The following is a 24,893-nucleotide window of genomic DNA, read 5'->3' as shown; positions in this document are numbered from 1 at the left end:
TCAGGATCTCTTCTGTTAATGTACTGCTGGCATCTCCCCACTGCTGATGCTAATCAGACTTGTAAGCAAGGCACCATCTGAGCTGGCTTCAAAGCCAGGGGACTTGATGCCAGTGACCCCTGCTTCAGTGGCAATCATCAGGTCACATCTTTGTACCCATCCCCACGCACTGTTTACCCTTCAGTGGGCACCCTCTCTTTCAGACAATGGCTACAGGGAATGCCTCGCTAACGGGAGCTGGGCAGCACGGGTCAACTATTCCCAGTGCCAGGAGATCCTCAGTGAAGAGGTAGGACCTTGGTAGTCCCTTGGCTGGGCTCTCAGCCATGGGGTGAGGAACAGACAATGGGGTTTTGAAAGGCAACAGCATCCACATCAGGAACAGCCCGAGGGAGATGTGGGGTGGGTGTGCGGCAGCAGATATAAGGTTGCAATCCCATCCCTCCCTGCTGGCAGTGACGTAAAGATGTTTAGGAAGCTGAAAGGGATAAAACAGATGCTGAGCAAAAATTACATACTCCTGAGTAGGTCAAGCTACCCCTCAGAGTAAAGAAGAGATACAGGCTGTTCATTTGCAGTTGATCCCATCTCTGGTATTTAAGATGCTGATAACTCTTGCCAGGAATGGTTTTCTCACCGAGTTAATTGCTAATTCCCAGGCTGGATGAGTGTCTAACAGCAGGAGCAATCCATTAATCTAATTAACACTCACACCTTCCTGCTCCCTCTGCCCAAATTCATCCCAGCCTCTCATACCCCCAGGGCAATGGGGAATGAACTGAGACATCAGATGTCACATTGCTGCTGAGCTCGCCTGAATTACAGCAGGATTTCCCCAGATGATGGGTTGGGGATGTCCCAGCAATGAGCAAGGGGAATGTAGGGAATGTAGGGACAGCAACCATGAGCTTCCCTGGCTCATGGACAGGAGAGGCACCAACCTTGTCCTTTGCAGGGCAAGGTTGGTGTCTCTCCTGTCCATGTAAGCCCCATCCAACCGGCCCCTTCTCCACTGTCCTGGCATGTGCTTGGCTCCAGTTGCTTTCTGAAAAGGACCCAAAACGTGTGGTGCAGTTCTCAGAGGAGGTGAGTTTGTGCTGGTACCCGGGGCTGCTGCTGACCCCCTCCCCATCTCCCCTCACCAGAAGAAGAGCAAGCTGCACTACCACATTGCTGTCATCATCAACTACCTGGGGCACTGTGTCTCGCTGGGGGCCCTCCTCGTGGCCTTCGTCCTCTTCATGCGCCTGCGGTGAGTGGTCTGACCTGCTGCCATGTCCCTAAAGGGTGGACAAGCCCATAGAGGTCACTTCATAGCCCTTGGGTTGGGGATGAATCCATCCCCTGCATTTTGTCATGTCCTCTCCCATGGCCATTGCTCTCCAGTCTGGAGGGATGATGCCTATCCTGGGGTTATTTCTCCCTTGCTGCCTTTAAAGCTCTTGGTTATGGAGGCATCCCTGGTGCCTTCCACCTCTGGACCTTGGTCCTGCCCATCTCACCCAGAGCATGGTCCCAGCAGCTCACCCTTGGTCTCCCAACAAAGACATTCAGCTCCACAAACAGCCCTGACCCCCCAGACACCCACTGCATTCTGATGTCCCCCCCCTTCCCCAGGAGCATCCGGTGCCTGAGGAACATCATCCACTGGAACCTCATCACAGCCTTCATCCTACGCAATGCAACGTGGTTCGTGGTGCAGCTCACGATGAACCCAGAGGTGCACGAGAGCAATGTGGTAGGTGCAGCTCAGTGGGGCAGCCAGTTTGATCCCAGCCCTTTGCAGCTGGAGTGTGTGTGGAGCTTGAGCATCCTAAAGATTGAGGGTCTAACTAGCTGCTGATGGCTGGAGGATAGCACTGGCTTATGATACACAAGGGTTCAATTGCTCTGCTGTGCTCTGTGATCAGTTTTATCACTACAACACAGAACCCTGCTCTTTACCCTCCCTGTCTCCTCCTAACCCCCCTTGGCAGGTCTGGTGCCGCTTGGTCACTGCTGCCTACAATTACTTCCACGTCACCAACTTCTTCTGGATGTTTGGTGAGGGCTGCTACCTGCACACAGCCATCGTGCTCACCTACTCCACAGACAAGCTCCGCAAATGGATGTTCATCTGCATCGGCTGGTGTAAGTACCAGGAGTCACCTCCAGTGATGCCCACCTCTATCCTCCACCTCTCCTTGCACTCAAAGCGCTGCTAAAAGGTTGCCAGGAGCAGGAGGATGGGATTTGCATGGCCACATGAGAGAACATCCCTGTTACAGCAGGGATTTGTGGCAATGCTCTACCCCTGAATGTTCCTCTGTGTGTTCCTCTGCAGGTATCCCCTTCCCCATCATCGTTGCCTGGGCCATCGGGAAGCTGTACTACGACAATGAGAAGTGAGCCTGATCGCTCTCATTCCCCATTCTCCTTTCTATCCCAGCTGCAGTGGCAGGCATGGTTCCTGCCTAGAAGGGCTGACATGAGGCAGAATACATGGAAAGGGTGGGAGGAAAAAAAGGATAATGTTCTTCTTTCTTCCATCACACCTTCAGGCTCTGTGCCACATGAGCCCTGCCTGCAGCTGCCTAGTGCTGCATTTTATCCTTCAAAGGACAAATGAGATTTTGAAGGCAGGGGGAAAGGCCAGATTAAGCCAGAGCTCCTACAATGTATTTGCTAAATGGAGCTGGGATTTAATCTACCAGCAGAGATAGAAAGTACCACCACCTGAGCCATTTTCTCAGAGACTTGCTAATGGAAGTCTTAACAGGCACCTGAGAGTTCATCACTGGGTTTAAGCTAAAAGAAGCCCATGGAGATGAATGGCAACTTGCCTTGTTTTTCAGGGCTGGTTTTACCCCTGACTCCCAGAGCCTTGTGCTACACACGCAGGCACAGCACTGATATAACAAAACCAAACAAGGTGCTCCCAGGAGCTTCCCCAGGGATCGCTGGGGACAGAGCCAACTTGGACATGTGCATGTGTAAGGTTGTCCCTGCTTCTCTTACAATAGCCACTTCCCACATCCATATGGGGCCCAAAAACACCCTCACAAGCCCCCTGTACCTCCACCTTTGGGGGGAAACTATTCCATAGTGGCTACAGCCATTCACATTGTGCATTCACCCTATAGTGACTTACTGAGATTGTGCAAATCCAGGTCACTCCCGCTGCTGGCTTGTTCCCAGCACTGCTTGTCCTTGCCTTGCAGGTGCTGGTTTGGGAAGAGAGCAGGAGTTTATACAGACTACATTTACCAAGGCCCCATGATTCTGGTGCTTCTGGTAAGAGTAAAGTGGCCTTGCTTGCTAAATAGAGGGTCCTTCCTGTCTGCACGTGGGATAAGGCTGTTCCTGAGCAGGGTCTTGCTGCAGATGGATCTGCAAGCCCAGCTCCCCTCACCCAAACTGCATCTTAACCAAATTTGGGCACCTAACCCACAGTAAGAAATAGCATGCATGAATCCTGCTGGCTTGGGATGGGTTAGAAAGGGAGACATCACTCTGATAAGGATGCTCCTGTCAGCAGACCCACACATGCATCACTAAGTGCCTCCTGGCAACATCCCTGCCCTGGCACTATTTGGGTGCAGGTGGCTGCTTTGCCAGGCATTTGCAGAAGCCTGGGCACTTCATTCCTTGATCCACATCACCTTTCTCCTGGCCCTTGGCTGAGCAGCGGTGCTTGAACCAGTGCTCAGATGGAGCATCATTTGCTGGGGCTTTGCCCCTTTGGGAAGGGACAAAGAAGAGCAGTGATGGCAAGTCGCAAGCAGCGGTGCCAGGGGTCCAACATGCATTTGCAGGAGGAAAGATGTGCACAAAGACCCATGACTTTTCCTCCCTCCTTGCCCAATGCTGAGAAATCCCAAGGGAGTATTAATCAGCAGCACTAAGCAGCTGCAGTGAATAATTGATCCTGCTCCTCATTTCCCAGCCCATCAGGTAGCCAGGCCACTTCTAATTGGTGGCAATTGAGCTCAGCTCCCAGTGCCACCTTCCCATGCCCTCATTTAGCAGGTCAGCAGCCAGGAGAGCATCCAAGCTTGCTGTGACAGCAGCCACTCTCCTAAAACCCCTTCAGCTGCATATATTCCTCCTCCACACGTTTTCACCTTCAGCCGTTTCTCTAACACTTGCCCTTCTTCTTCAGTCTCCTGGTGTGCCCTTGGCCTTCATCAAACCCCTAAACCTTAGAGCTAAGGTGCTCTAAAAACATCCAATGTCTTGTTCCAGTGCATGGAAGGCAGTAGATGAGGTTCAAGAGGAAACATTCCCATTTCTCCGGGCGCAGCCTCTGCTGAGGAACTGGGAGGGAACCTTGGGGGAGGAGACACTAACCAGGAGCCCTTTTCCTTCCAGATCAACTTCATCTTTCTCTTCAACATCGTCCGAATCCTCATGACAAAGCTCCGAGCTTCAACCACGTCAGAGACCATCCAGTACAGGTAAGAGCATGAGTGAGCCTGCAGAAAACGGACCCATGCGTTAGCATGACTGGGAGGAACAAGAACAGCCTCATCAAGTATCAAGGCACGGAGAGACATCTAAGAGCTCCTCAAATGCTTTTTGGAGGCACGTGGCCATCACATCTGGGGTTGTTCAGAAATCCTGGGCAGTGATGGAGAACACGGATGGATATATCTGCCTCTGGGAGCTGTTGGGAGCGGAGTCTCTGTACAAAACCCTGTTCTGGTGGGACCCCACCAGGTCACCGGGTTCAGAGCTGCAAATCCTGGCACAAAGGTGAGAATTAAATCTCTGCTTGAGAGCAAAGCAAAGGCGGAGGAAGGAGCAATGAATCGATGTCAGCCCAAACACCTCCTCACGAAGCAGTGAGGGGAAGGCAGCACACTTAGCAGCATCAGGCAGTAAGATTTAACCCTTCCCTGCTCTGGAATATTTGGGAGATGCCTGGTCAGATCTGTTCTCCAGAGCACCCAGACCTGGAGATGACACCTTGGTCTTCATCAGTGCTTCTCTCCATTTCATTTCATTTTGGGGGCAGGAATCAGGGAATCTCACTGTGTGCAGGTTTGGGACGGAAGGTGACTTTTTCAGCTGAGCATGGAAAAATTCAGATGCGGTCACTAGGGAAAAGCCAGCTTTCCTCAACGTGGGGTGTTGAGCTGGGATGAATGATTCAACAAAGATAAAGGTTATTGGAAGAGGACGGTTGGCCTCAGAGTCTTGAGAGACTTTTGAGTTCTCAAGTCAGTTATCAAGTGTGCAGACTGCTTGAACCAGGCAAGGGACAGCCCCTGGGGGACTCCTGCTCACCTTGGATGATGGCTTTTGGTTAAAAGCTGATAGATCCCCGGCTATCATTGCTGCTGCCTTGGAGAAGCTGCAGCAGTGCATGTGCTGTCCCATACTTTGCCATCCTGAAGGTGCTCATGCCCTGTGGCTCTCCTCTAGGTGAGTGATGCAGAACAGGTCCCAAGCACTGTCCTTGCCCACCCCTACCAGAGGTGACTTTCCTGCATTCAGCTAATGTTGGAATCTATCCATTCACAGGATCTTTAAGCAAAAGCTTGACTCAGCATTTTCTTGTTCCTTAATCCGAGTGGATGAGATGCCAAGCCCCAATCCATCCTACGCTCTCCTGCATAAGCACTATGACTTTTCAGAAACCACACTTGTAATCTCATCAAGAAAAGATATCAAATTAATTAGTACCGTTTCTCATAAACCCATGCTGAAGTGTGTGAATTATTTTATCCTCTTTAATTCCTCTTTAATCGATCCTCCAAGCAGCCAAGCAATCATTTCATGCCAGCTCAAGGTCAGGCCTCCACTCTGCACTGCCCTTTTCTGGATGGAGCAACCACAGTAGGTGTCCAGTGCTCAAACCAGCCCAAGTCACTTGGGGGTCACATGAGAAAACAGCTCAGTGCTGCTCCATCCTCCCCAGACCCAGACAGACCAGTCCCAGCCATGCTGGTGCTGAGTCCTTGCTCCTAGGGCTGCACTGCAGCAGCTCAGGTCAATGTTTTTCCTCCAGGAAAGCAGTCAAGGCCACGCTGGTGTTGCTGCCCTTGCTGGGGATCACCTACATGCTCTTCTTTGTCAACCCGGGGGAGGATGAGATCTCCAGGATCGTCTTCATCTACTTCAACTCCTTTCTGGAGTCCTTCCAGGTATGGTCCTCAGCACAAGCTTCCATCCCCGTTCCCCACCAAGGGATGTGGAGGAGCCCATCCTTGCTGATGCCTCACCCCGCTTCTGCCACCTCCCCAAACCAGACACCCCCAAACCCCAGGGCTGTTCCAAAGCTCCTGAGCCTGCGGGTGCCCTCTGACCACAGCTCCACAGCGACCCTGTTGCTTGTCTCCTTCCAGGGCTTCTTCGTCTCTGTCTTCTACTGCTTCCTGAACAGCGAGGTGAGCACCAGGGGCTGGGGGTGTTCAAGGGGGTCCTCACTATTCCTTGCAAACAGACACATGCGGGTGCCTGGCACCTGGACAACAGCAATTCCCAGGCTCTGACCCAAAACACAGACAGCAGAAAGCAGGAGGTGAGGGCAGAGGTTGATCCTGAGCTTTTTTCTCTGCTTCTTCCCAAATGCTCTTGTACCTTCGCTGGTTCAGGAGAGTTTGCTCCAGACAAGCTTGCTTTGTTACCAAATCATGTATAACTGATGCAGGAGAAGAAGGGACAGGACCAGGACTACCAGGTGGCTGCTGCTCGCATCACTCCCAGTCCCTTGCAGCATCCAGTGCAGCGCGTAAGAAGCTGCAGAGCTCCTGCTCAGATTCATTTCTCCCTCTTGTTTCAGTTTTGAGTTCAGAGACACCTTTGTTTAGGTTCATCTCTCTTTGCAGCTGCAACAGCTGCTTTTCACCAGTATCGCATCAAACAAGGCTGGGTGCCCTGGGAGGTGACAGGGGCTCCCATGGCCCTCCCTGCCTCGGAACCAGGTTTTGGTAGCATTTTTTAATAGAATCATGGAATCAGATGGGTTGGAAAAGACCATTAAGATCAAGTCCAACCATTCCCCAGCACTGCCAAGGCCACCACTGCCCCATGGCACTGAGGCCTCATCTCCACTGGGTGTGAACCCTTGCAGGGACGGTGACTGCAGCCCTGCCCTGGGCAGCCTGTTCCAATGCCTGAGCACCCTCTGGGGCAGGAACTGTTCCTCAGCTCCATCTAAACCTGCCCTGGTGCAGCTTGAGGCCGGTTCCTCTTGTCCCATCCCTTGTTCCTTGGGAGCAGAGCCCAGCCCCTCCTGGCTCCATCCTCCTGTCAGGCAGCTGTAGGGAGCGATCAGGTCCCCCTGAGCCTTCTCTTCTCCAGACTGAACCCCCCAGGTCCCTCAGCCGTTCCTCATCAGACTTTGATTGAAAGACTGAGGATGGCTGGTGCCCATGTGCAGCTTCTGAGAGCTGTGCAGGGATTGACTGTCCCCTCCTGTGTCTCGTCCCCGCAGGTCCGATCGGCTGTACGGAAGCGGTGGCACCGGTGGCAGGACAAGCACTCCATCCGTGCCCGTGTGGCTCGGGCCATGTCCATCCCCACCTCCCCAACCCGTGTCAGCTTCCACAGCATCAAGCAGTCCACGGCCGTCTGAGCCGGGAGCGAGGTTCCAGACAGGATGAGGAGCTGGTGTCCGTGCTGTGAGGGACCCTGACATGGCACAGCACAGGAGCCGGGTCCTGCTGCACCCACTGCAGCAGAGGGTGCATTAACTCGCTGTGGGAAACCCTACAGAGGCTCCTGCCCTATTCACTGGGGCAGACCTGTAGGATAGGACAGCTGAGAGGCTGCTTTGTCACCTCCCTGGCAGCGGTGTGACCTGCTGGGTGGCAGAAGGAGCCAGAGAAGCCTGGAGAGGTTGCAGCAGCCACCCTGGGTGCGCTGCCCCGTGTCCCATCGTTGTCATAGCTTTGAGGTGACAGGACACCAGGACCTTGTTGGGACAGCCTATGAGGCTGGTCCTTGGGAAGCTGGGTCAGCCTTCTAGTGGGAGGCTGTTGGGAAGGGGCATAACCCTCTGCGGGGAGTTCAAAGCCCTCTGAGTTGACATGGGATGGATGGATGGATGGATGGATGGATGGATGGATGGATGGATGGATGGATGGAGAGCCCTGGATGGATTGCTTTATGTGGCTGTGGTTTTGTACCACTGGGGTTATCTGAGCCCTTCTCCTGCCCCTTGCTACATCCCCAGGATGTCCTGTAACTGCTGTTTGGTCCGGCCAGGTCATTTCTCATCTCAATACCAAGGATCTGAGGGTGGGAGAGGGGAGGGAACAATGCAGGGTGCAGGGATGGATGCCAGGGGCTCTGAACAGCCACATGGAGGGGGGTAGGTCTGAAGGGAGGCATAAGGTTTAGGTTATCCTTTGGCCCACCTTGCCTAGATGGATCTATAGGTCTTTGCAAAGCCCCTGACCCTGTGCCCATGTCTGGAGGGTGGAAAAGTCAGGAAGAACAGCAGCGAAGAGGTGCTTGAGCTCCCCAGAGGCAGCTACCATAGGGACATGGCTTTGCTCCCCTCCTCCCTGCCCTGCTCTCACCCATGCTCAGTGCCAAAGCTGCTCCTTGCTCTCATGCAGGGGATGGGGCCAAATCATTCCTGCGCAGGGTTAAGTGCCTTGGAGGAGCAGCAGCCTCCCTCCCCATGCTGGGGACATCACCACATCTCCCGTGCAGCTGCCAAGCTCCTGATGTCCTGTTTCATGTGGTCACCCAAAGCAGCTCAGCAGAGAGGTCCATGAGAGGTGGAGCCACGTGAGGTTTGGGGATGCTCAGGCAGGAAGATGGTGACAGAGGGGTTATGGACCGAGTCTGCTCTCTGCATCCCAGGGATGTTGCCTGGTTTTGTACAAATCCCTTCATGTTCCTGTGCCTCAGTTTCCCTGCTATAAAGAACAAACCTAAGTGTTTCCTGCCCTAGGGAGAGTTGAGCATTTGGGAATTGTCGTGGTCTGAGATTTCCTCAGGATACACCGCCAGAAAGGAATAAAATCTTCCTCTTTTTATAGGAGACACAGGCAAAAACCTTCAGTTCTCTCTTTAAGCATTTCAGAAGCTCAATAGTTTGTAGCAAATTCCTCCCATTTCCCTCCCACTGGGATTTCCTCCTTGCATGTCAATGGTGCAGCCAAAACCAGAACTACCCCATTGCCCCTGGTAACATGCTGGGAGCTGCAGCAGCTCCCTGTATGACACAGTGACCACAACAAGGACCATCCCCTGTACATGGGGCAGGTTTTCATCCTTGTACAAGCTCATCCATCACCAACAGTCCCAGAAACTGCCCCTTATTCAATATATGGGTGAGAAAAAGACCCCCAGAGTTATTCAATGGGAAAACTGGGAGCTCCCACTGCTGATGCTCTACAAGGAGCAGATTTGGGTGTCCCCACTGTGGGCCAGTTTGATTAACAAAGATCTACTGGCTACAGAGGAGGGGAAATGCCCAGGGAGCTTGTTTTCATCTGTACAAGTGATGTTACCAAAAAAGAGATGTGCTTCACCTTCAATTTGGATTTTCCTAAAGCGGTGTCATTTTGGGTGGAAAAGAAGATGGAAATTGCAAAACCAAAGAAAGAAATTCAACCAGAAGCATCTGTGTTCGCATCCCTGGTTTTTCCTTCTGTTGGTGGTCTCTTCTGACTGATACGACTTTGCTTTGTGTAGCTGGAGAAGTGTGTGTATTCTCAGCCTGGTTTGATTAAAGTTACTTCGATTCCTCTCACAAGGGCTTTTGGAGCATGTTTATCATTTGGAAAACACAACCCCAGCATGGGCTCTTCCCACTTCCCATGGGAGCATCTCCATGCTGCACTGGGACCAGCACCCTACTGGCCAGAGGCACTAGGGGCAGCTGGTGGTTTCTTGTCCCCTCTCTACTCCAAGTCTACATGCCCATAGCATGATACCATGAGGGTACCAAGACCACCTCATCTAAAGGGGGATGAGGAGCACCCTATGTGGGTCTCCCATTTAAGTACCATCAAGGTTAGAGAAACTCCTGTTTCCTGTGACGCTCCCTCTCGCCAGCTGAGCAAAGGCAGAATAAAGCTGTAATGTGCTTCCCAGCAGGAGGGAGGGCCAATTAAACTCGACTTTCATTCCATCCATCAATATTTACGAGGGAAATTCAGACACAAACATCTTTCTGGTCAAGCTCTTCCGCTGCAGAATTAATTTGTTCATCACACAGAGCCTTGGAGAGCGCTGTAATTTGGTAAGCACCATGCACATAAATAATAATGACGGGTTCCTGCTGATTGCTTGATTGTATTTAAAGATATCAAGTAATTCCAAAATTAATGGCCTACAGAGCCTGTGCTCTTGATGAGGTTGTAGCCTCTTGAGATAACCCTGCATTAACCCTTGATGTTATTGGGGCTGGGAAAGGCGAAGTGGGACCTTGCAAATGGGGTATCCCAGGCTGGGAGGGGGGCAGGCTCACAGGAGCCTTTCCAGCACACACAGATGGAATCTGATTTAGCTCCTCTATTTGATTAACACATGAAACCCACCATGGAGTTGCTCTCCAGCCTCAGTCTTGCCATCCAAGGTCAAAGCTTGGGGGTCCTGGTTGGCCTGTGCTACATCCCCAGCAAACCAAGAGCCACCAAAGGAGCAAACCTGCCATCCAGAGCCTGAATGGAGGGAGAGGAAAGCTCATGATTTAATTCTTTATGGAGGATGTGAGCTTTCATCCCACCTCCCAGACAGGCTGTCCTGGGCAAACATCCCCGCTGCCAGAGCCAGGACCTGCTCCACTGCCCCAAGAATGATGCACTGTCCATCAGATGGAGGGTTTATAGCTTTAAAGCCAAGCTGGACCATCATTCCCCTTCCTCCACCCTGGCTCAGACACAGCATTTCTGCCCACAGCTTTAGGCCATTCCTATATGTTTAACCCTGTCTATACCTTCCCAGGCTGGCAATGCTCCTGGAAGGAGTAGGAGGTGGGAAGGAAGGGAGAGGAAATTTTGGGGTGGCTTATAGGCCTATGGGCTCATTGGTGGCTTTCTGCAAGATGCTTCTTGTTTGTGAAGTGTTGCCCTTCCAGCACTTCCAAACCCCCACATAACTATTGCAACCCATAATTCCAATGCCATCTCTCACACTGCTCCCTCCTGCTGATGTTTGTCGCTGCAGGCACAGTTAAATGGCTTTTCTCCTCTCCTGGCAGCAGGAGACAGGAAGCTCCCTGCCACTCTCATGACATTTTCAAAGGGCTGGATGTCTCCAGTTTGGAGGAGATCTATAGATCAGAGATGCAAGCACGGCTCTGACAGGTCCCATCAGAGATCTACCTGCTCAGCCCTGGAGAAAAGACTTCTTTGGCTGCTCCCTGGGGAGCGGTGCCAAAGGCAGCAGAGGTGTGGTGCATCACACTGTGTGCCGGAGATGGGCATCTGCAAGGAGCAGTGATGGGTCGGTCGCCATGGCCAAGAGTCACCTCCCAGCTCAGTGATTCTCATGGGGATGATCATAGGATCAGGGGGCTGGAGCACCTCCCATATGGAAATAGGGAGAGAAAGTTGGGGCTGCTCAGCCTGGAGAAGACTGCGTGGAGACCTCATAGCAGCCTTCCAGTATCTGAAGGGGGCTATAGGGATGCTGGGGAGGGACTCTTCACCAGGGACTGTAGTGACAGGACAAGGGGTAATGGGTTAAAACTGAAACAGGGGAAGTTTAGATTGGATATAAGGAAGAAGTTCTTCCCTGTTAGGGTGGTGAAGCACTGGAATGGGCTGCCCAGGGAGGTTGTGAATGCTCCATCCCCGGCAGTGTTCAAGACCAGGTTGGGCAGAGCCTTGGGTGCCATGGTTTAGTGTGAGGTGTCCCTGCCCATGGCAGGGGGATTGGAAACAGATGATCTTAAGGTCCTTTCCAACCCAAACCATTCAATGATTCTATGTGCACCAAGGGTTGTCCAGGTTTTCCAGCTTTCTTTGGAAACAGTTTGGCCCCTCGCAGTCTCCAAGAGCTTGCTCCCATCACAGCACCAGCAGAGCCCCTGCAGGAACCATGGCTGAGCTTCCCTGCCCTGCTCTCCTCCTTGCCAGGCAAAAGCTTCCTTGGGAAACTCCTGCTTTTAGGCTGCTCAAGTCTTCTGCTGAGCCTCCTGGAGAAACTGAGGGCTTGCACTGTGTTGCATAGGGAGATGCTGAGCACCATCCTGCAAGAGCCCTCTGCTACAGAACATCCTCTAGCTTCAGTCTTCCAGATCTGATACCTGCTTCAGGAGACATCAGTGTGATGAGGGACGAGGGACCCTCCGCAGAAGCCTCCTCTGCCCCAAAGGAAATAGCCCCAGTGGGACATACCCCATCCTTACCTAACCAGGTGTCAGGGCTTGTGGCTTGGTCCCAAAGGATTGTCTCCGAGTGCATCTCTTGGCTTCCAGAATGGCTTCAGCTTTGCTTGGGATGAAACCAAGCCTTCAGGAGAGCAGATGATTGCATGCTGCAACAAGGAGGGTCTCCTCTCCTATGCTTACAGCTCCAGGGGTGCTGGTGAGGTCTTAGAGGCTGGATGAGGTCCTTCTTGCAGGGATGGCTGGAGAGTCCCAAGGAGCTGGTGGCTCTGGAGAATGTGAAATACGGGCCAAAATACTGCGGGTATGTGAAATACGGGCCAAAAAGGAGAGTCCTGCTTAAGCACTTGCAGCATTCCTGATTGGAGAGAACTTTTCAGCACAGCAGGAGGCAGGAGGACCTGGAGCAACACAACCAAGGAAAAACACAGCCTGAAAAGCTGTGTAAATGGAATACCCTGCAAACACAGAAGCAGGACCTCAGTCCAAGGCAGAGAAAAGCAACGGGACTGTGGCTGCTGGTTCAAAAGGAAAATGAGATATTCAGGAAAAGCTTTGGATAATAGGCTAGACTGATTACATCCGTATTGAAGTTTGATAGGCGCTGCATCACTAACCCAAAGCCATGGTAATAGAAATACTATGATTCTGATGAACATTATTTATGTGGCTAACGGGAGCTGTATTTTAGTGCATTAATGTGGTTAAGATGTGCTTAGAGACGCAGATTGACTTAAGCAGACAAAGTAGCCCTTTTTTTTGCTCAAGGGGGAACAGCTCGTTCCATAGAGCTTTTGACACAGGATCCTTTTGGCTGCTGCCTTTGTGCCAGGTGGTGCTAAGGGAAATTCATCTGATTATATAGAATCACAGAATCCCAGACTGGTTTGTATTGGAAGGGACCTTAGAGCTCCTCCAGCTCCAACCCCTGCCACGGGCAGGGACCCCTTCCACTGGAGCAGCTTGCTCCAAGCCCCTGTGTCCAACCTGGCCTTGAGCACTGCCAGGGATGGGGCAGCCACAGCTTCTCTGGGCACCCTGTGCCAGCGCCTCAGCACCCTCGCAGGGAAGAGCTTCTGCCTAAGAGCTCATCTCAGTCTCCGCTCTTGCAGGTTAAAGTCATTCCCCTAAATTATAAATTCACTATATTCTGGTTAGCTCTTATTTGCTTTTTTCCTTTAAAGAAGGTTTCCTGCCCCCGGCGTTTCCCATCTGTGTGTAATTACCATGCCTTTCTATTTCTCTTTCCAAAAGCAGTGCCCTAATACACTGTGTGACACAAGGAACAAAGGCCAGGCCAGTCCCCAGAGGTTTTCTCCTATGAAAGCTGTATCTCAAGCTCATTACACCGAAATTGCATGGAGAGATTTGGAGGCCCCAACACAACCCAGGACATCACAAAGCCCAGCCTGGCAAAACAAGACATGAGTCAAGCGCTGCTGGAGAGCAGGAAGTGTGGAGCCAATGCCATGGCAATCGAGGGAAATCTAGGCAAATTGGGTAGCAATTAAATGAGAATTAACCGAGTTGCAAGAGGAGAAAATTGCTTCTTTCAACCTGTCTTGATTATAGAGCTGAGATGGCCCAGAGCTCCCATGGCTTAGCACTGGCATGAATAGATGAAGAGACTGTTAATCATGATTGTCAGAAGCTTTCCCATATCCAAACATCCTCACTGGAGCGGGGGCTTGGCAGGGACCCTTGCTTTGCTGCAGTTTCATCTGCTCAGCTATTAACCACAGCAGCACTGGCTGGAGAGGGCAGAAGGCTTGTTGGTACCTATAGAAAAGGGCAGGGGATTTCACGCCGGAAGGTGACACCGTCAGTGTGATGGGATGGAGGTGGACCCTGTCCCCATCCCGCACAACCCTTGTCCTTCCCTGACATCCCCAGAGGCCAGCAGTGTCTGCTGTCAGTGCAGTCGTGCAGCAGGCGAGCAGGGTGTTTTGTCAGACTGTCTCAGCCGAAGCCAAGCCTTGACATGGGCTGACAACGTGCCAAGATGAGCTGGGGGGCCAGGGAATGGTTGTGGGTGGGAAGACGTGTGATTCCTCCCCCGGTCCACCACCACAGCAACCAGATGGATACCATGGCGTATCAAGGCTTTGGGAGAGGACCGGCATCCAGGCAAGGTCAAATCTGGTCCTCTGACCCCGTGAAAGGACAAACCCCATCTCCCACAGCCCTGCAGCTCTGGGAAGCAAGCTGGGACACTCTCATCATCTCCCCAACCAGCCCTGGGGCTTTGAAGCAAGGACAGAGGGTGGAAAACTGCTTTTCATTGAGGCTGAAGCAAGCATCTGGGTGCACAACCAGGGATTCACAGGAAAACCAGCCTAAAATCAGTGCCACTTGGTGCTCAGCAGCTGAGCTGCAGCTGCCTCTTGCGCTGATTACAGACTCACACTAACGCCCCAGCACTAATTGCATTAATAGGAGACTAATGGCACACCTAACAGAGCTAATTACCCAACAGCGACACCGTGCTCCATGCAGAGCTGTCCATCGCGGAGCAGCGCGGTGATTCCCTGGAGCACCCCAGCACCCTGAGCAAGTGATGGTGAATCACAGCGTGGCTCTCAGGACACACCTGCTCCTTACCCCCAGCAGGACCAGCTCCTCAGGCCTCATCTGATCCCGCCTGAGGCAAATTAAGCCTGTTGCGTTAGCCACGAGGTGTATTTAGGTTGAGAGCACCTATAGGAAGAGCTTTCTCTGTATCCAGATCACCCATGATGCAGGGTTCTCCTAGTGTCTTGCCGTTGTCCCAGGCCACCAGCACCCTGGGTATGATGAGAGACAGTGGGTCCACCCTATGTGCATCTAGTACACCTGGCAAGAGGGTAGGAAAAGGGTTATTCCTGCCTGGAAGCAGCAAGCCAGAGGTTGGGAAAGCTCTGACCCTGCTCTACAGCTTCTGAGGTGCTGCAAGGCTGTTTTTGCACCGTGGTATCTAGCCCCATACTCACAGCCACTCGCTAATACCCATCCCTCAGGCTCCTCCACTTCCCTGCCTCTGGCATATGAAAACCGAGCCGGAACCTTTGCACAGCCTCAGTTACGGTTTCTCCTTCAGGGGAGCATCACGGACTGGTGTTAAGCAGGCAGCAAGCAGGATGGTCATTAAGGCTCCTTCCCCATGGGCTCTGTGCCCTCCTCCTCCTTGTTGGAGGGTAATTAGTGCTTCTTGGCTTGATGGTGTGATGTATTAGCAGCAGTGGCCCAGCAAGGGCAGCGGATGGGGACCAGGAAGCAGCCAGGTATCAGGATGCTTTGACATCCAGCCTCAAACAACTGAGTCACCTTTTAGGGCTCTGGGTGAGCTTAAGCACATTTACCCACCCATAACACCTGGCTAAGGAAGCACTCGGAGTGTTTGATGCTTGTTTGAACACTTTTATCAGCCCAATGAAGCTGGTGGTCCTCCAATACCCTTAACTCCGCTCCTGTGCTGCTGCGCAGTGACTGACAAGGCAAGACATGCTTGGGAAAAACTGGATTTAGAGGTAACACTGTCAGGCAAGTGGAGAGCTTGTTTAGGAGGTGAGCTGAGATCTACTGGAGCTGTTGGGCTGAGGATGAGACAAGGCTGGGAAGTTCCCTGGCAAACCAAGAGCAGGAGGATCACAGTCACCCACACCGCTACCAACAGGAGAGGAGGCTTCCCCATCGCTTCCATCACTCCTCTCATGTCCTTTGCAAGCAGCTCTGCTCCGGTTCCCTGCTGCAAAGCAATTCCAGAGAAAACCCCGGCCGGGCTCTCACTGCGTTCGGAGAGGGCGATTGCGGAGCGTGAGAGGAATCCTAATGGGATGGCGGGCGGCTGCGGCAGCGTTTGTCATCTCAGCGCTCCCTGCCAGGCAGCACAGGACTGCACTGGCACTGCAGGAAGGGGCGCAGGCAGCGCGCTCGGGGCACAGAGCCAGCTTCATTGCGATGCTCAGTGCATGAACAGTGTCACAGGCTCCTGGAATGAGCACGGAAGAAGCTGGGTTCCTGTTTCTTGCTGTCCAGTGCCACCCCTTGTTGATCCTGCCAACTTGGCCACCCTCTGGAGCTGCCCCCTTACACAGATCAGGAGCACATCTGGGATTTAGAAGAGGGATGGAAGTCATGTAAAGCATTTCTTTTCCCCCTTCCCCAGCACCGGTTTTGGTTTGGGTTAGGAATTCCTCAGGGAATGAGATTGGCTGTTTTCCTCTTGGAGGAACATTATCTATTTCCCCCCCCAGATGAGCCCTTTGCGGCTTTGCCCTACCACTGAGCTCTCTCTAAGAAAGGGGCTGCATTTCATTAGGCAGGGGAGAGCATGCAGCTTGCAAAGGAAAATCAATACCTGTCATCTGGATTTATGTATGAGCTCCTATTAATGGGGACTTCAGAGTTTGGCTGATGCTCTCTGTATCTGTCCCTAATACCTGCTGCTCCTCGTCCTCTCCCCGCTGCAGTCAATAGCCATTCCTGTTTCTAAAGTGATGAACTTTAAACAGCACCTGCACCGCTTACTTTACTCAAAGAAGTGGGACTTTTTCAGCAGTTCAATAATATCCATGTACAATAGAAATGAATGCAATATCCTTGAATGCCCTGGCCAGGTTGATGGTGTTTCTCTCTTTTCTTCCTCATCTCTTTCCTACAGTAAAGGGAAAAAATCAGTCAGGGCTCAGCAAATGCTCTCAGTCAAAACTATTCATTTTGTTTGAGAAGCATTTGGAGATTGATTACTGGTTTCTTCTCTAATAAAATACCAGTTTCTTTCTTGCTTTTCTTTCCCACTGGAAGCTCAAACCCAAAATATAATTCTATTGTCAAAGCTTTCAGCTTTCAGTTGCTGAAAACTGAAGATGTTTTGGCCTGGAACCAAAACGATTAAAGTCTTTCCAAGGAATGTTTTAAACCCCTGAAACTCTTCTTAGTTTTATAGGTTTTTAGCTAAAATCGATTTTTAACAAGCCCTAGAACAGACGTAGACTGAGAGGGAGTTGCACATTCATCATCTCTGTCTGCTTGTAGCATCTTCCACTGTTCTAAGGCAGGACAAGAGCTGAGGATACGCTGGCACATCCGTCCCCATCCCAGTTCCTCTCACACAGACACTGGGTTCATTTGGAGCTCTGAGCTGGTTCCACATTCGCCAGGTCAGGCAGATGTCCCCAAGATGGGACATCTTGGCAAGGCATGGGTTTTAGGTAGCAGCAATGCACTGGCACCTCTCCGACAGCAGCAGTGAGAAATAATCCAAACAGAAGGAAAATGAAAAGGGAAGAGAAGAACCCAGAAACCTGAGTGCCTTCTGCTTACAGCTGAGCCAGACCTGACCTTCCCCTGCATCTCCTGGGGATGCTTTGAAGCCCCAGACCCTCCCTGCCACATCTAGATCCTCTTTCTCTCTTTCTTCACCCCATTCATTGCCCAAGACTGGGTTTAACCTGCATAGCTGCTGGTTTCCCTTTGAAGAATCATTTGATTGAAGCATCCTCATCCCTTGATCCTCCCTATCCTTCCAATCCTCCTCCTGGAGAATTAAAGCCATAGGTGGAAATCCCGTGTTGGCACCAGCCTTGGCATGCACAAGATGGTGTGGCATGGAGAGATGGGCCATGGGAAGCTTGATTGCTTTCAAGTTGAAAGTTAATGACTGAACACCAGTGTCTTGGTGCTGGAGAGATTCTCTCCTCATTTACTGCAAGAGAAAAAGGAGAGGCACGGTGAGCTTTGCTTGCATGGATCTGATGAAACTGGAGCTCTTTTCACTCTGTTGCATTCCATTAATGGGGGTTCTCCAGGAAATACTGACTGCTGGGAAGGCAGTGTGGGTCTGACCCCATTCCCTTTATTTTTCCTTTACATATTACCTCCCATTTGCAACTCTTACAAAATCGGGGGGGGGGGGGGGGGGGGTAATCCTCTGCTCCTTTCACACAGAGGGAAATTGCTGGCAAAGCCTCTTATCCACGGGGGAAAAGCTGGAGGCAGACCCAAGGCACCCCATGGGCTTCTCTGGGGGATTTTCACACCACACACCTGCACCTCTTCTCACAAAGAGGGTTTCCCACACCAGTGGCAGCAGCTTTCCTTTGGGAAGGGTCCTACAGCTCCTGTCTGGTCCTTGAAGTCATAGCTCCTACTGAACCAGCAGCAGCCTGTGAGGCTGGTGATAACACATGAATGATGTGTACCAGTGCAGGCTTGAGGATCCAGGACAGGAGTCCAGGACAGCTCCAGGGAGAGGGATACACAGCAAAGAAACAGCACTGTGACCCCGTGATTGCCAGGGCTGCTTTGGAGAGCCCTGAAACCGATGCCTGGCTGAAAATGAAAACCAAAAGGCCAAGCGGGCTGCTCAACACAAGCTAAACGCTGGGCTCCTGCCAAAGGAGATGGAGACACGACCAGTTTTTAAAGCACCAAATAGATCAACATGTCTCAATGAGTCCAGGCAGCTCAGAGAGCTCCTCTCTCCGTGTTTTGGGGAGAGAACAGCAGAGGTAGAGGCCTCCTGGCCCTGGATGCTGTCCCTGCATTGTAGTTTCATCACGCAGGCAGGATGAGCATTAATCGGTTGGAAGTGTGCGCCCCGCATATTTATTGCTGCCGGAGGGAGATGTGCTGTGTGAGCATCCTTCCTCCCAGCACAGTGCTCAGGACCGCCGGGCTGGTTAACAGAGTAAACAGCTGAGTGAGGAGATGGGATCTAAGCTTAGAAGGGGAGCAGCAAAGATGACAGAAGCTTCATAGGAAAAGGAGACAAGAAGGAGACTTGTGGAGAGCTGGAGGTGGCATCCGATGGCAATTCCCCCTAGGACTGCAACCAGCCGTGATTTTATCCAGCTCCCGCTGCCTCCGCAGGTAACCCATTAACTCCATGTGGAATAATCAGATTTCCTGGTTTCATTAGCATGCAAAGACAACCTCCATGCACTCACTCCTGCTCTGCAGCAAGCTCATGAGGGACCGTGCTTGCACACCTGCAAAATTAAAGGCGTCACATGAATTCAGCATCCCAAGTGCTGGGGAGGGCATGCGGATGCTTGCACCCATGTCCAGCCAAATGCAGAGTAAGAGCCTTCACATTGCACAGTAGAAGCAGTTCAGGCAACTTACTGTGGCCCTTTAAGTATGATGGGGGTGTTGATCAGTGAGAAACTGATCATGATCTGGCTTCAGTGAGCACTTGAGCCCAGAAACCACCCATGTGCTGGGCTGCAGCCCCAGAGCGTGAGCAGTGGGTTGAAGGAAGTGATGCTCTTCTGAGACCCCACCTGCAGCACTGTGTGCAGTTTTGGTGTCCTCAACATAAAATGGACATGGAGCTGGTGGAGCAAGTCCAGAGGAGGCCACGAGGATGCTCAGGGGCTGGAGCAGCTCCCGTATGAAGACAGGCTGAGAACACTGGGGCTGTTAAGCCTGGAGAAGAGAAGCTGCATGGAGACCTCAGAGCAGCTTCCAGTGTCTGAAGGGGGCTACAAGGATGCCCCTGATGAACTCTTCATCAGGGACTGTAGTGATAGGACAAGGGGTGATGGGTTCAAGCTGAAACAGGGCAAGTTCAGATTGGATATAGGAAGTTCTTCCATGTGAGGGTGGTGGGACACTGGAATGGGTTGAATGAAGAATCTGTGGCTGCCCCATCCCTGCCACTGTTCAAGGCCAGGTTGGACAGGGCTTGGAGCAAGCTGCTCTAGTGGAAGGTGTCCCTGCCCATGGCAGGGGTTGGAACTGGATGAGCTTTAAGGTCCTTTCCAACCCAAACCATTCCATGATTCTGTGATGCCCAACATGGTCCCTAGTGGGATGGGGTAAGAAGTGCTGCTGGAGTCTTGCCCAGCTGCAGCCAGCTGTGGGTGTCTTGGTACTTCCAGGGTGAAGCTGCCACATAAACCTCAGAGCTATGGGAAGATTCCTGTAATGCTCCCTCCCAGCTCAGACCAGCCATGGGTGCCGAGTCCAAATCTCTGAGTGTGAGCTTGCACCTCTCTGCCAAGCCAGGCAGCTGCTGAGCTGCTCTGTCAAACACACAGGCACAAGCAGAGCCATCATTACCCCCCCTGCATTCCCAGAATGCTGGGAATGCTCTAGGATGCAGGGCTGTGAGCAGGGAGAGAGAGAGAGAAATCACCTTCCTTCAGGCAGGAGAAAGCCAGTGATGCAAAGATGCTGCAGGGTCTTTAACAGCAGAATAAATATAACAAAGCGTAAGGATTGTCAAATCCAGCCACACCAAAACCCATGAATATCCACTTGGGAATCTATGTTCTATGGGTGGAGAATTTCTTGGCCTGCACAGAGATATGGGTGAGTGTGACAGAGCATTAAGAAACCTCTTAGACGGGTGATAAATAGGAGCTGGAGCAGAAAGCCAGACTCAGCACATGTAGTGCAATGCGAAGGACATTTTACTGCTACCTTTATCTTGCTCTGGTGATTACTGAATGTATTAACTTATTACCGCTGCTCATTTTCAGTTCCTCATTCTACATTACTTACAGATGTTTATCTTTAAAACATCCTAAAGCAGACTGTTCAGGAAGATCTTAATGAGAAAGAAGGAGCATCAGCGGGCTGCAGGGATTTCATTTACCTTTATCTACCTCTCTGTTATGAGTGTGCTGCACTGGGTATACGCCATGTGTTAATTACAATAACCACTCCTACCTCATTTTTGCCCTGTTATCTGTTTTCACTGAGGTCACAAAGACCCCACCAGCTGCTGACAAATTGGATTAAACTGGAACCGATTTCACAAGTGTAATCAGAAATAGGAGGAAACTCATAAACATCTACCAAGGAATCCCTCAGCGACAAATACCCGGTAGTGCCCACTTCATCCACGCTGATGTAAGACCTTTGAAGCTTCTTATGTCAAGGTGTCCAGTACTGTCCCACTTTAATCACCATTTTTCCATGGCTAGAGCAAGCTGCTGCTTGAAGACACGCTACCAAACAGGGTTGCTGCTCTTCTGTGCCCATAAGAAGAACAGGAGTGACTTAAAAAATGCATTTATAATCCATATGGAAGCTACGGTGGGAAGCAGACAGGGACATCTTTGCCACCAGGACAGTGCCTGGGGTGTTGAACTTTTGTGTGATGACACAGAACCATCCCCTGGTCCACAGGGTGAGGCATTGGAGCCCAGCACCAGCACCTATGCAGGCTGAGCATAGAGGGGCTGTTTCTAAACAGTTGCTCCAAAATGCTTCTGGAAACCTCCTGTCTTTCCCTATCCAGTAAGAATCTGATGGTTGAGGTTGGATCACCTGCCAACAGTCACCTTCTTACCTGTCCCCATGGGGCTTTCCAGTCCCCTCTTCCTCTGCACCCAGAACAGTTTAGTCCACCCTGCTTAAGGCTTAATAGGGTCCGAGTCTCCTATACCCAAAACAAGATTAGCAGCAGGAAGCAGCACTGAAGGGAGAGCTGTTTCTGCCCAAAACCCTCTCAAAACTGCCAGTCAGGTCCAAAGCCAGAGTCAGGCTCAGCCGGGAAGTGCTCTCATTCCATGCTGGCTGCCTCCCGGCAGTCACAGCCAGAGGGGATTTGCTGTGGGTCTGAGTTAAGTGCTTTGTTAACACAGCTAATCTTGGTTAAATTCCTTCTTAGCCTGGCTCCTACCTGGTTTTACTGCCTTACGGGCTCATTGACAGGAGCCCGTCGCTGGCTGCTTCAGCAAATAGATCCTGCTCAGCTGCTGCCAAGGGATGGGTGCAAAGTGCAGCCAGGAGGGACCAGGGTTTGGCTCTTTGCTTTTGATGGAAAACCAGAGTTTTCCCACATAGGAACATTGGTGCCCCTGGGACAAGGCCAAGGCTTGCACAGAGGTTAAGCCTGGTCTTATCTAACAAAGCTGTGTCATAGCTCGTGCAGTCTGTCACTGTGGGGAAGGTAGTGGGTGTCCCCAAGGACATGGCAAGGAGATCCAGCTCTATCAGCAGGAGTATAAGGGGACCAGATAACCATGTGTAAGAGAAATTCAGAGGGTTATTACACAGAGAAACCACTTCTGTTGCACAAACTAATCCACAGATAGCTGGGGGCTAGGAGCACACCTCTGTGTGCTTCTGCTGCTCTTTCCCTAGCACTTGCTTTTGGCCACTGACGATGTGCTATGTGATGAGAAGAATCTCTTTGTGGTCAGACCTCTGTGTGGTGAGAGGGCCTCTCTGTGATAAGAAGGACCTGCACCTGGTGAGAAGGACCTACTGCAACCCATGAGGCTGCTCTTGTTCAGGGCAGGAGCATGACTGTGATGTGGGGACCTGATGGCTCAGCCACCAGTTCGACCTTGGGGCCGAGCTCAAGGTGCCTCTGTGCTGTGGGACTCACCATAGGCTGTGTCTGCTGGAGGAAGGCGATGCAGGAGCATCTCTGACAGCAATGTAGAGACTTGCAGATGACAGCAGCATCCCCCTGCTGATGTTAATAGGCCTTCAGGCGTCAGGGTAATAACTCAGAGAGACAGGAGCAATCTTTCTTCTCTTTCTGGAAATGGTGAGGAGCAGGAACAGAAAGATCCTGAACCTGCATCTGACATCAATCAAATATGCGTGGAAATAGCGTGGTGGCAGTAACAAAGCAGCAGGGTGGAGGAGAGCAGGGATGGGCAATAATGAGCATCTCCTCCTGGCTGCCTCATGTGTTGTGCCTGAGCTATGAGGGGACCACATAGAACATCCCAAAGGAGTGGGCAGACACTGTGGATGAAGTGAGCAAAAGCACCTGATTGAACCCTGAAACTGAAACAAGCAGAGCTTGGCAGCAACATCCTCATCCTTGAGCTCCACAGGACCAATCTGCATGGGCGACTTCAGGAGCTGCCTCAGCATGACACTGGGAACTGAGGCAGAAAAACCCAAACCAGCTCAGCATGGTCCCTCCAGCCTCTCCTGCCGTGGCCCTATCGATCTCCAACCATGTATAACCATGTATTACCTCCTCTCACGTTAGTTTCACATCACAGCTTCTCCATCCAGCCCTACCAGCAATTTGCATGTGGGTTGCAGCATCACAATGTGTCTGTGCGTTTTCTGCTCTCTGCCTGCTCCCAGGTGCAGGGTCAGGAGCTGGTGGAGAAGTCTTCAAGAGAACGTACATGGGTTACAACCCCCTTAATAAACCATGTGGGTTAATGGGGATGCAAAGAGCTTCTGCTGATGGGAAGTGATTCTATGTCCCCCCATAAGGCCGCTCCTCACTAAAACTGGCACCCACCGTCCTGAACTGACTCTGCTCCAGTTCAGCTGCAGCTCTACTCAAAATGAGTAGCAAGAGAAAAAGCTGCCGAGGTTCACAGAAATCATCCATCTCCATCAGATGGTCATTTAGCTGTAAACACCTTCCTGTGGATCCAGAGATGCTTACAACAGCCAGTTGACGGGGATTGGGCTCTTTATGGCATAAGTGGTGGTTTATTTACCTGCCTTGGCAATAAAGTCTGGGGGTTGCTCAGCAGCAGGTCCTTGTTCAAACTGCCTCACTCACCTTTCATTTCAATTCATTTCATTTCATTTCACTTCAGCGGGTGCGTGCTTTCCTCCCCGCATTCCTGGAAAGCCACAGCTTGAGTGCCATAAATCGGTGTTTCCCAGGTGATGCCAATGGTGTAAGGCTGATTCACATCAGCTAAGGATCCATTCTGCCCCGTGCATTTGGCTTCCTGGCAAAAAGCAATCAGACTTATAACATCTGAAGGAAGCAGTTATTCAATGAAGGCAGACTTTGTTATGGAACAAGGGGATTTTTGTGGTGCAGATGAAGAATGACTTCTCTAACCTCCTCAGAGCAAGGACATGGCCAAGGTCACCAAATCAAACCCATATCAGTGACCTCTCTCCCCTCTTCTTTTGGTCTCAGCGGTCTCTGCAGCTGCGTATACATAGGGAGTGTACATCTAACAGGAGCATTTCACTTCATTGCTTTCTATTAGGGAAAACCACACACACAGAGGGTTGAAGTGCCTCTTCAATAACAAACCCACTGAGGCAATCAAGTCCTCCTAAGTGATGCTGTGACCGTAAAACTCCCTCTAGATTTCACTGCTCCTGCAGCACCAGACAGCAATTAGGATGAGTGGCTAAACAGCCACCGGTACAAAGGGCACAAAGAGTCATCCTTTGTGACTTGATAGTCTCAAGGATCCAACACTAACACTGAGCACCTGCAACCCAGCATGTGTTAGAGATGCTGCACCCCTATGTGTGATGATGATTTGTTGGCTCTCTGTGTCCTGCAGTCCTTGGTTTCAACCCTTTGGTGTTTGTGGGTATGTATTTCTCTTACTGCTGGCTTGCTGAGCCATTTCCAGCTGCTGTGGAGCAGGTCTGAGCACGCAGCACCTGGCACACAGGGCAAACCCTGGTACCACAGATAGTCCCTGCTGGCCATCACCCTGCACTGTGCAAGGCTGAATGCTGCAGTGGCTCTTTGCATACTGCCCAAGAGCTGGTTTAAAAGGGGACTGAGCTCCAACAAACTCATTTTGTGCAGGTTAGAAGGCATTTGCAGGTGGCAGTAACTTTCTGTCACTGTTGGTCTAGATGGGGTTGAACCTGGACACCATTCATCATAGAATTACAGAATCAACCAGGTTGGAAAAGACCTTTAAGCTCACCCAGTCCA

General features: G+C 51.5%; 1 protein-coding gene across 1 annotated transcript; it reads left to right on the top strand.

Moving 5' to 3' along the window:
* Nucleotides 1–953: 953 nt before the first annotated feature.
* On the top strand, nt 954–8,023 carry LOC133280891 (corticotropin-releasing factor receptor 1). Its single transcript, XM_061475929.1, has 10 exons — nt 954–1,063; nt 1,146–1,252; nt 1,618–1,738; nt 1,977–2,130; nt 2,324–2,384; nt 3,201–3,273; nt 4,351–4,436; nt 5,993–6,128; nt 6,330–6,371; nt 7,421–8,023. The coding sequence occupies exons 2-10, from the start codon at nt 1,242–1,244 to the stop codon at nt 7,559–7,561; spliced, it is 825 nt and encodes a 274-aa protein (XP_061331913.1). The 5' UTR covers nt 954–1,063; nt 1,146–1,241; the 3' UTR covers nt 7,562–8,023.
* Nucleotides 8,024–24,893: the final 16,870 nt, after the last annotated feature.

The sequence above is a fragment of the Pezoporus flaviventris genome, unplaced genomic scaffold, assembly GCF_033815535.1.
Source record: "Pezoporus flaviventris isolate CSIRO_AGI_PZ_B2104156 unplaced genomic scaffold, CSIRO_AGI_Pfla_v1 ptg000091l, whole genome shotgun sequence".
Taxonomy (NCBI): domain Eukaryota; kingdom Metazoa; phylum Chordata; class Aves; order Psittaciformes; family Psittacidae; genus Pezoporus; species Pezoporus flaviventris.
This window is presented reverse-complemented; position numbering and strand designations above follow the sequence as displayed.

Coding starts and splice junctions, on each gene's coding strand:
- LOC133280891 (XM_061475929.1), top strand. Junction 1,739..1,976: donor AGGTGCACGAGAGCAATGTG/GTAGGTGCAGCT, acceptor CCCCCTTGGCAG/GTCTGGTGCCGCTTGGTCAC. Junction 2,385..3,200: donor CTGTACTACGACAATGAGAA/GTGAGCCTGATC, acceptor CTTGCCTTGCAG/GTGCTGGTTTGGGAAGAGAG.